Source organism: Poecilia reticulata, linkage group LG12 (assembly GCF_000633615.1).
Source record: "Poecilia reticulata strain Guanapo linkage group LG12, Guppy_female_1.0+MT, whole genome shotgun sequence".
Lineage (NCBI taxonomy): Eukaryota > Metazoa > Chordata > Actinopteri > Cyprinodontiformes > Poeciliidae > Poecilia > Poecilia reticulata.
This window is the reverse complement of record NC_024342.1, coordinates 15,782,283-15,794,413: the sequence shown is the minus strand read 5'-3', so window position 1 is coordinate 15,794,413 and position 12,131 is coordinate 15,782,283. Positions and strand designations below refer to the sequence as shown.

General features: G+C 36.2%; 1 protein-coding gene across 7 annotated transcripts in view; it reads left to right on the top strand.

Moving 5' to 3' along the window:
• The first annotated feature begins 3,642 nt into the window (after nucleotides 1-3,642).
• The window catches only part of LOC103473704 (calsenilin-like), an 11,668-nt gene continuing 3,179 nt past the window's right edge, over nucleotides 3,643-12,131 (top strand). The window contains exons 1-3 of one of the 7 annotated variants that reach the window (XM_008424127.2): nucleotides 3,644-3,817; nucleotides 6,786-6,960; nucleotides 10,682-10,684. In XM_008424127.2, coding sequence (XP_008422349.1) covers nucleotides 3,812-3,817; nucleotides 6,786-6,960; nucleotides 10,682-10,684 — 184 coding nt within the window. In that variant the 5' untranslated portion in view covers nucleotides 3,644-3,811. The other 6 variants (XM_008424131.2, XM_008424130.2, XM_008424128.2 and 3 more) reach the window with 6 other exon arrangements.

Below are 12,131 nucleotides of genomic sequence, written 5' to 3'. Positions count from 1 at the left end.
CTAAATATCTCTCATACTGAATATTTAATTTGATAAAATAAACATCTTTATTCATAATCATCCTCCTTGATTCTTCAAATGTAGCATAAGTCATCATCTGAGGTGGGTAATTTTGAAGGAGATCAGAGAAAGTTAATTCTGTATAAGTTTAAATATTCCAATTGTAATCATTCTCACACAGGTAGAATATAAAAGAATCATTTGTATCCAACAATTGTACATTTTTAAACGAATAGACGAAATACTTTCATGTTTAAGTGGCTCAGAAAAATCAGAAGTAGGATTTTATTTTATTTTTTTACACTGTCCTGCATCTTTGATTTGCAACGTAAAGAACAGCTGTTTTGTTACTTTGTTTTGTTGTTTCTCTTATTTCTTTGCGTTGCACTGAGGCAGGAATACAATCAGAAAGTTTTAAGAGGGGGCATTCAGATAAAGAGGCAACTAATCTTGGGGTGACCTTTTCTCATTTGAATAAAGTATTTCATCCATTTACCACAGATGCGATCCAGACGCAACCTTCATTATGCACAATAACTACAAAGTAAAAAGAAAATCCAGTGTAAATCATCTTGACGCTTCATGCTTTTAAAAAGAGCCGAACATGCTCATTCTGTCTGTTCATTCCAACCTGATACATAGATTGCAGAAGCCTTGCAGAAAATCAGGTCGCACATGCAGTGTGTGTTGCATTAGTTATGATGTGCAGTGACTGGAAAGAAGAGACAGGCTGTAAGATATAAAAGTTTTATCTGGTCCACCGCACGTGCGCTGTGGATTTGCAGGAAGGGGAGCGAAATAACGGCACGTAGTTTGATTAACCTGCGACCTTCAGTGCTGCCTAACACTAATGATTAGCACAACATTTGAGAACGTAATGAAAATAGGGAAGGGATTAGAGTTGGGAAGTTAATTAAAAAATCAAAAGTGCTCCTGTATTATAGTTTCTATTATCCTCATGGGTGAAAAATCCAAGAGTGCAAGAGTGGGCCAACAAAGGCAAGTGGAGAGGGTTTTTTTTTAGGTTAAATTATAAAATTCATTAAAGACAAAGCTAAAAAGATTTTATCAAACAATGAGCAAAAAAAAAACATTGTTGTCTTCAGTTTACACTGGATAATTGTTGCAATGCTACACATCTATTTATGGCAGCAGTGAAAATGACTTAAAAGTTTTAAAAAATCAGCAGTTTATCTCCAGTTTAATTAATCAACATCCTTATTTTAATCTACATTTTAATCAACCTGGATGAATAGCAAAAATATCAACACGTACATCTGAGTGTTTTAATCTCATGAGATTAACAAATGTATTAAAGTACTTTCTGATAAAAAAGCAAAAAAAACTATGAGCAGCCATAATGTGCAGATGCAGTCATGCATGTCGGTTCAGAGAAAAGCCCAACATTTATGAGAAGAGAGGAAATAAAAGAAAATCTTCTTTAGACACACTCGGATACGTTCCCAGAGCACATCTGTTCTGAACGAACCAAACCCTGAATTAAACCCAGAGCTGGTGTGGATGGCACCTGGGAAACTGGAGGCTAAAAATAACCTTGTTGTCTGCAGAAAGAGAGGAAACCGTAGGAGGACGCACATCTCGACGTTATTGAGTTTGAACACGTCTCTCGCTGTGGAGAATGGTGCAAGAGATGACATTACAGCTTTACATTGTTTTCTTGACTATAAATAGAAAAAGAAAACATTTGGAGCCAAACATTAAATGTATATATTGAGCAATAAATCTCACGGCAGCCCTCAGACTCTAATAACTCTGGTTATTAGTGTTTTAAAACTGATAACCAAAATGGTTTTATTGGCTGTGATAAATGCTTATTTTGCATAAAATATCTACAGGCTGGGTTGACAGCAGTGAAAACAAGATACTTGTTTTCCTCTTTCACGGTCACAACCTAATAAAATCCAATAACAGACACTGAAATTGAGAAAGTGTAAAAAAGTATTAATGAAAAACAACAGCAGTGCAAAGCAGACAAGTAGAAAGCTGAAAGCTGCTGGACTGACGAAGATGAAATGCTGAAATCTGGCATTGCAGAAGTCGTAATAGCAAAGTCTCTTCTCTGGGTTAAAGAAGTGAAGTTTACATGGTGATTTATTTCCTATGTCTGGGAGCAGCAGAATGGAAACCTAACAAACTGGAACCCTGTCGAGGGATTTAAGGATCCCAGTTCATCTCAAATTTGCCACAGTGGAGAAATCCAGTTTATGACTATAGCTGTAATTCAGACAATCCTTAATATCTTTTATTTGGACCAGTGTTTTTACTCCAATGTGTACAGGCACATGGAACTAAAGTACTTTATTTTTAGTGACGCCCTTCAAGTCTTACTTTTCTCCAAATAATCAGTCATGTTGTCCTTGTGAGGGTTGAGCTGCATTTCAGAAATGTAGTTATAATCTATCAGACATTTTGTAAAAATGTGAAGAAAAATTACTTTCTTTCCTCATACAACACCTGTTGGTGCCGCCATCATCTGGTTGTTTAATCACTGCTTGAGTGATAAAGTTGGTCCTATTTGTCATACTGGAATCCGTAAGTTAAATGTAATAACTTTTAATACAATTTTTACTGCCTTCTGTTTATTTTACAACCATCACAAAACTAAGTTTCAAGTGTTAATGACGTTTCTAACATTTAATGCGTGGATCACTGTTTTCAAGTCATGCCTACAAGGGAAAGATTAATCCTGGACATTGAGGAAACTTTACTGATTAACGTTTCTACCGAAACTGAAGGACACATCTACGTTTTTAACTTATGCTCACAAAGTCAAATATGTCTGTATAATGTTCTCCCTGCAGCTTGTTAACAAAGCACATAGTCCTATTCTTGTTATAAACAGACTACAGAAAATATCCTCCACTTTCACAGTTCGAGATAAAATTTCAGAGTATTTTTGGAAGCTTCCTGTACTCTGATTAATTTACTCTTCCAGATAACATGAAACCCTGACTGGATGCACAGAATGTTCCCCGATTCAGATTCAATTTCTCCTTTCAAAGTTAAAATGAAAGGAAGTGTACTTGGCGGGTTTTTAGTCAGACAAAGACTCTGTTTTAATGTGTTGTGATCTGAGGTTTAAACACTTTCCAATGCTCACTAATGTAACAATAAAAAAATCCATGAACATAAGTTATGAAATTATGATAAAATACTAAAAATCCACATAAAAAAACCTTAAAAAATAATATTTCACATCAATTACCTTTTTCAGAAATTGTGCATAAAATAAAATGGTTATGTTAGAGATTTAAAAAAAAAAAAAAAAAGATAAATTGTTGCTTTTGCAGTCTAGAAAAGCACAAAGTGTTCCAACATTGTTATGAGTACTTTAATATTCCTGACTTCATCTTAAACTAAAAAAAAAAAGCACATAAACAAGGCTAAACAAAACAAAACAAAAATCTGTCAATCTTAGCAAACTGTCGGAGCAATGAGAATTGTCTTAGACAAGATTACAGCAATTCCTTTTTTTAATTTCCTCAGAGAGTCTCACACTGTCTGAGTCTACACCCACATCTCCCACACAGCTTGTAATCCGGCTCTTTTAATAACATCTGTCACGATGTAAACACCTGATCCACGCCTCCCTTCCTCCTGTCCCGTTCTGGCGCTTCACCATATGACTGTCACAGCTTTCCGGCGTGTGAGCAGCTCTGCTCCTCCTTTAAATATCCTCTGTCTGTCTGATGAAGCTGAAGCTGCTGCTGCAGTTCAGCGAGGGTCTTCAGGAGGAGGAGGGCTGCTGTAAGCGTCTTTTCTTCAAAGGAGCATCTGAAATCCAGACACAATGCAGGTATAGGAGGAATTTATCACTTTTTTAAAATTATTTTTATGTGTTACTGATTGAGATTCAAGCAGCATGTGGATGGATGTTTTAGTTATTTATGAGAGCCCTGTGTTGGTTAGGGATTTATCACTTCAAAATAAAGGCACAAACTTATTTGTATTCAGCCTAAAGTGGTAAAAATTTTCACGATAAAAAGTTAGAAAACATTGTAAGTGTAAACTTATTGTGGATGTGCTCAAATTTAAAGTTGCAAGAAGAAAAGTGTTGCATTCGAGATTTCATTCAAGGGCAGATGTTTTGTTCAAAAGTATCTGAAAACAAGACTAAAATGCCAATTCGTGATTAGGTAAGTGAAAACATGTCAGAACGCAGAGGTGAAAAAAAAAGAAAAAAAGAAATGTAATGAGAAACTGAAAGTTTGCATATGGCGACAGAGATCGTGACAGAAGCTTCATGTGGGCAAAATCATGCTGTACCATATGTGAAGATCAGCAGTGGTCCGCTTCCCACTGAGTTCATAACCCTTCAGATGGTTTCCTGGAGAATGTCACAGTGCAACACGTCTGTTGATGATAAACCTTTCTCTATTTTAAACCAAAGCTTCCTGGAAAGCAGCTGCAGAAAAATGTAGATTTCTTCTGCAGGACATAGAATGTAACTTTTTACATTTCCTACATTTGAGCACAAACATTATCATGGCATCAAAACATGTTGCTGACATGAAAATAAATTTTGATTGCAAAACTTAAGGCATGTAGATGCTTTTCAGACTATTCACATGGATCTGCGCTGCATAAATGCATGAGACTTCACTTTGCTCTTCATGCATTTTTAAGAGTAATCGTGTGGGTGGCATGAATGCACGTTTGCACAGGTGCATGATGGTTACCTTTCATGAAGATTTAGAGGGTTCATCAAGCATCGCTTTTAGTCATCGCTCACAAAGTCTAAAGTCACAAAGTCCTCACACACCTCAACACAGCAGCTGTAACTTTGATCTTTTATTGATGCAGTTTAAAGGTGTGTAAATTATTGAGCAACACACTGGATGCTGCACCGTCTCTGTATTCAGACAGGGTGAAAAAAGGGACCAAGATGCTCAAACAGCAGTTTTGTCTTTCATCATAACATTAGCTTTATTATTTTAAATCAAGACAAGGCAATCTCATTTATACAGCACATTTTTAGCAACAAGGACAAAAAAAATGCTTAACATCAATCCAAAGCAACTCTAAACAAGTGGAGTTCTAGCCTTGATTTGAAGATTTGTTTCAGTAGTTTTGCTGTTTTTCTGGAAGCTTGTTCCAGATCAGAAGAGCGTAAAAACCGAATGCTGCGGCTCCGTATGTTGTTCTGGGGACGCAGAGTAGACTTGAAGCAGACGTCCTGAGAGGCCTGGAAGGTTGATGCAATAGCAACAGAGTCATACTGTATTTTGGTGCTATGCTATTTATGAACTAATAAAAGTCTGTCTGATTTTTTTGAGCTATAGGGAACCAGTGTGAGGACTGGTTTTGGTGAGAACTTGAGCAGCAGCGTTCTGGATCAGCTGCAGCTGTCTCATTGATTTTTTTAGGCACATCTGAGAAGACACTATGGCAGTAATCAATGTGACTAAAAATAAACTCATGGATGAGTTTCTCAATATCTTATTGGAGTATTAGCCCTTTAATACCAGAATGGTTTTTAAATGACAGAAGGCTGACTTTGTAATTGTCCCTATGTATCTCTGAAGGTTCAGGTCTGACTGTGAGGATTTTTCCTGTGTCTCGTCTACCCCTTGATTGTTCCCAACTGTCCCTTGTTTCCCCTGATTACTGTCCCTGTGTATTTATACCCACCTGTGTCTCTTGTTCCCTGTCAGGTCCTCGTCTTTTATCAGAAGTTTCACTTAAGTTGTCGAATGCATGTGCCAGTTGCTAACAGAGTCAGAGCTGTTGCCGCTGCTCACCTGTGCTGCCAGGATTTTTTGTGTTCTGTCTGATCTCCATTAAACTGTCATCTTTGCACTTCAACCTGGGGCCAACAGTGTTTCTCCTCACCACCAAACTCTCCACTTCATAACACTGAGTCCATCATTACACCCAGATTTTGTGTGTAATGATGTGGCTGTAGAAGCCGAAGCTTTGCACTGACTCTCCTAAAGTGCTTTGAGATTTGTCCTGATTCTGTACCATGTAAGCACTAAGCCAATATAGCGTGATAAATTTAAACAAAATCTTCAGTCTTGTGTATTCGTCTCAAATTGACCATTTTTTTGAAGAGCAGTTTTGTTTGCAGAGACTTCATAATTCACTTTATTTGTTGTTTCTGTTGTTTTGTTCATTTATTTGGGATATTTAAAATGTTTTTTCAGTTCCAGTGTTAAATGTTCACTAAAATTTAAAGTTTATTCGAGAATTTGATCTTGCGTTATTATTTGAGAACCGTCTCAAAACAACAATTTTATTGCTTTTCGTAATAACTTTTGGGACAACTTATTGTCCAGTAAGATGTGTTGTCATGACAGACCTAGAACCATTTAAAGAAACTGAGTTCAGTTGCTTCAGTCTCTGTAAAGGAAGATAAATTATTGAATTGCACATGCCATTGATGGGAATTTTAATTTATTCTTAAATATCTCTTCCCTCTGTTCACTAAATCATTCACTGCAGTGTGCTAAAGAGCAGTTTTCAACATGCGTTAGTTTAGTTTCTGTAAAAGTGTAATGAGGGTAGCTGAAGACAGTACTGAGAGATTTTCTGCAGAACGGCAGCGGTTATGCATTTCACAGCCAGAACCATCAGAGTATTATCCGCTGCTAATCGTAAGAAAGATTTCAGGATCTCCATAATGGAGAATCTGTTATCACGAGGGTTCCTCGCCAACTTTCTGTAATATCACATCAAAGCAACCTTTAATTAAATAATAGTCAATTAATGTTCTAATGCAGAGTCACACCAAATCAAGCGATTAGTTTGGTTCTCTTCTGCAGGCAGAGAAGAAGGCTGTGGACGGCGATGTGCTCCCTGACGCCAACGGCAAAGATCCCAGCCCGGGGGGACAAACAGAGGGCTCAAAGTGGCAGAGACCCCGGCTTTCACGCAAATCGCTGATGAAGTGCTGCCTCGTCAAGTGGATAATCGCCAGCACCACGCAGCAAGGGCCAGGTAGAGATGCAGGGGAGGACATCAGAGCAGACTGATGCCCTGAGTGATAAAACATCACAGGCCAGACTGGAGAGCAGAAATATTACAGTTGAGGTGTACACCTTCATACACCATGCATAAATTTTGCAGGATTTGCTTCAGCTGTCATTTTAAATTCAACATTGCTCACCATCCTCCTTCACTTTCAGTATTAAGAGCTTTGAAAAATATTTTCTGGTATCTAATCCAACCTTTTCTAAGTTATAACTTATTTCTGTCAGGGAATGAATTGCAGAGTTTCTGAATTAAAAGCAAACAAACTTCACTTTACATTTTTAACTCACTGCTTTTTATTCTTTCGTTTTAAGCAAAAAATAAAGGTATGCTCCTAATTTTTATTTGAATGTGTCCTTACCAAGCCACTCCCATTTGCTTGGTTTAAATTATTGACACCATGCTTCTCTGCAGACATGCTGACACAAACTTATCTCACCTTGTCTCACAAGTATCACATTTGCCTTGATTTGCTATTTCCATGTAATTTTATTTAGCGGCATCTTCAGTACTTATAGAGCTTGGTGAAAGTATTTCTACACCCTTAACTTTTCCACACTTTGTCATGTCACATCTGCAAACTTTAGGATTTGTTTTGCATGTGTCCTACTGGTGCAAAACTGGTGAAGACATTCCCAACAAATATGAGTTGTAATGCCACTAAAGGGAATTCTATTGAGTATTGATTCAGTTTTTGTCATTTGTGAAAAAACTGGAAACTATGACATTTTCCTTCCACTTCACTTATAGTGATCTATCACGTAAAAAAAGAGTGAAACTTTGTGGTTGTAACAGGACAAAATGTGATAAAGTTAAAGGATCATAAATACTTTTACAAGACGCTTAAAAGCAGCGAGAAATTATACATTCAAGAAAACAACGCAGGGCTGCTAATCGGCTAACAGTTTAGCCTCTAAAGTGTCTTCAAAAACTAAAAACTATATGACCAAACAGACCGAATATAGGAAACAGATATACTTACATATTTTATTTACAAGTAGATTTACAAATCTGGAACTTGAACTGCACAAAATTAACGTAAAGTTTTATTTTTGCGTGACAACGTTCTCTTCACATTATAACTACTTTGTCGCCATCTAGTGGTGTGTAAACTTCAGAGCATCTATTAATTACAGAAAGAAAACCATATCTTTTGGACTGAAACAGAGTAAAAGAACCAGTCCAGAACCAGATGTAAGAAGAAAAGCATGCTAGTAAAAACCAAAAGGCTAAAGTTTTGTTAGCCCTAGAGGTTTGTTTTGTCCGTTTGAAAATAGAGGAAACAAATCATTATTTTGCTTTTTGTCCATTTCAGTTTGAGGTTTAATTAAACCTGTTTGAAACTGAAATGCTGCATTGTTGAGCTTTTTTATGGAAGGCAGTGTTGTGAAAATAAGATAAAACCAGAAACCCAAAAGTTCAGCAAAAGGAAAGTTTATTATGAGATGAGAGACGACTGCTTGATAAAATAGATTAGCCTTTTAACTTTAATGCTGCTTTCTCTGCAGTCATTAAATCCTGGTGATGAGGCCGCAGACTGCTCTGCCTGTATCTTTGCATGTTTAATTCACTGCTCTCCATTTGCATTTAATAGAAGAAAAGGTGGGTCAGCACTTAAGGTACATTAAACAACACGTTGTTGCTTTATTTTATATATATATATAAGTTCAGTTCCTGCATATTTAACAGTTACTGTATCTCTCTTTTGTGGTGTCAAAGCAGCTAAACTCAATAGTATTGAGAACCAGTAAAGACTTAGTTTGACCTTGTTCATTTCAATTAGTTTTATTGTGTTTAATCTTTTACCATTTGTGTCATATTTTTATGTTTTTCCTTTTAATGCAGGCAGTTATGTGCAGCTCTTTGCTTTAGTACTGCTTTATAAATAAAGCTGGTAAAGACAATTTGGAAAACATAAGTGGAAGAAGAACAGGATGGTGAGAACATTTAACAAAGCAATAGCTGTGGGATTATGCGGTTTTATACTTAGATGTGACAGCTAAGACGTGGTACTATCTTCAAAATTCTATATAAATGTAGCATAACTGCATTTCCATTGAGATCTTTTGCATCTGTGCTACTAAAATACTACAAAAAATATGATATACTTTGGGATTTTGGCAGGGTCTTTTTTAGTTTAGCATACTTTTTATTGGATGATTCACAAGTTAGCTGACCAATACTGGTGAAACTTCAAAGTTACATAAATCCTGCGTCAAAATGCACATGCTGCACACTTTCTCTGACCAATATTTTAACTCCCATCGATTGATTAGCACTCTCCGATGCTTAAACTGAGTCCATTAGGTTTTGCAGACTCATCAGTTGCGAACTATTCTTCTTCACTTGCACTGTGTTGCAAACCTACCTGATCAAAAGGTCTGTGCACATGTTTAAAATACTGTATTTATGCAACCATTCAACCTCTGGTAATAACTGCAGCACTGTATTCACTTTTTCTGAAGTAAACCTTCACAACTTGGATATTCCATCATCCAGTTTTATCACAWAAAAAAAAAAAAAAAAAAAAACACCCAGTCACAAACGTCTGGTATTTGCTTGCATGTGATTAAAACCACTTTACTTACTGAGTCTATCACTGACCAAGTGTGGAGATACGGGCAGCATTACACAGGCTCATTTGCACTAAGTGCTACTCAAATCCCAGCCATCAGCAGATGTGGATCAATGCTTGGTTTTACAGTTTGCATCACTGAAATGACGGGGCTCATAAAGTGACAGGCCATTAGTAAAGAAGTTCCTTCACCAAGAACTTCCTATGCTCAGTGGCAGCACATCCACACACCTGCTTCACAGCAGACAACTGGAGCTAAACCTGGAAATGAGGCTCAAATGGATGTTTTTGCAAATTAGGACAACTTTGGACTTTTTGTTTTTTTTTGGTGATCGGAGTTTCTGATTTTTATTTTTACTGAGGCGCCCCAGTCGAACTTGTCAAACTTGGGCAGAAGGATGTTCCTCATTCATGCGTTATCCTTTTTCTCAGCTGATGTCAGTGGCGTGAATCAGTTCATATCTGCTGATGCTGGTGCAATGTCTCTGATGAACTGATGGAGCTTGATGGATGAAGGAGATGGTAGGCAGCAGGTGATATTTTTCTAACAAAAAGGTGGATCAATAGATTTGTCAGTTCAGAAAAAGAGACGCTACTTTTAATATATATATTTTTTTATGCTTACATTTTTTTTATTCCAGCAGCATTTTCAGAGCTGTCATCTAATATTTGTGAATAATGGGTTTAGAGGGAATGGAGGTAATTGCCATTGCTGTTGTTGTTGGACTTTTTATTGTTGTTCTCAAACAGTTTGGGATTTGGGAGCCTTTGTCACTGGAAGGTAAGAGCAGGGTACATTTTGAGTCTTTCTTAACTGTGTTGCAATGTAACGATACAACCTTATTACATTCATAGAGTTTTTCTGATTTAAACCAAATATTTTGTTGATGAAACATTTCCACTTAAGTCTCCTGCAGAATGTACCTTCGTATTTTTATATTTCTCCATTTTGAACGTTTTCTTAATTAAAAACAGATGTTTATTTGCATATGTTTAATGTGTACGCTTTGTAAAAGTTGCATTTTTGTCTCATATTTTTCTTCTTTCCCTCTCATTCCTTTGCCATCTTCCTCACGTCTTCTTTGTCTATTCATGTATGAAATCATTATAAAGACGGTGAGTAGCTCCATCATCATCATCAGATTAATTTCCTCCCGTTGATTAATGTAATCCTCCTAAATTTCACTCTAGTTTGTATTAGTGTGACTGAACCTTTTTTACATTGTGGACATCTACTTGTCACCTAGTAAACATCATGTGCCAAAAGTGATACAAGGTCATAGATGTGAAAGAAATGTCATTAAATGTTTTAGATATATTGTAATCAAAACAGGACATGAATTAGTTCCATAAATTATTGGTGTATAAAGTCAGAATTATTTAAATGTGCCAACAATAAATGTAGAGATATCTAAATGTAAAACTTATTAATTGAAACTTGCAGTATCTGTGAAGTATAAATACTTTTATTGATTGTATATGCATAGTTTTTACTCAAATTGCCGTGGTTCATAAATAATGTCAAATAAATACAGTATACTGTATATGTAGTAGTTTAAATAAAATTATACAAAGTATGCATTTTTTTAATAACTTGTAAAAAATCATAGATAATTAAACGGAGAAACTGAATATAAAATGTGAAAATCAAATGAAAATATTATTATTTCATATTTCCCTATGTCAATGTTGTTCATAAAGTAGTCCTTAACATTTGAGTGGTTACCCTGCAAACGAAACACTTTGTTTAAGACAGCTAGCCTTGTCCAAATAAATTACATTTATGGCTTAGTGCTGTAAAATGGGACTTTCAGTTAAATAATTCAGAATGATTGATGCTTTAATTATTTAAATTTCAACATTTAAGTTTCAAATTCATTATTTATTTTGTGTAAATCATTTTGACTTATTTATCTATTTTATTGTGATACTTTGGCACTAAATATTTGCTGTGCTGCAGCTCACATTGCAATTTATAAAATGGAGCGAATGATTGATTAAACTGCGTGGCAAGTCACAAGTTATCAATCATATTGATAACAGGAGCAAGCAGCATTTCCACCCTATTCGTTTATGTAATTGTGACACTTTTTGTCCTTCATAATGCAAAGAAAGTCTAATCCAAGATAAAGACCTTGACCAGAGTATCAGTGTGTGACTACCAGGTGTCCACAATGAGGAGGTTCACTGTGTTTATGCACTCATAATTTATTTTCATTCATATCAGCATTATTTTTTTTACATGTTCCCCTAATTTTGCCCCACTCTTTCAAACTCAACAAATGATTTCATCTCATGTTATTGATGTCATGCTCTCGTCTCAAACTGTTCATTGTCTGATGCCACTCTGCCTCTCATCCATTTCCTCATCCCTCTTTTCTTCTCTCTCCACCATCGTTCTCAACTTCCTGTTATGTTTCCTAAAAGATGGTGGGTGCTTTTTCTCATTTTGGTTTTCCAGTGTTTTGCCTTCCTTCCTTCCTTCCTTCCTTCCTTCCTTCCTTCCTTCCTTCCTTCCTTCCTTCCTTCCTTCCTTCCTTCCTTCCTTCCTTCCTTCCTTCCT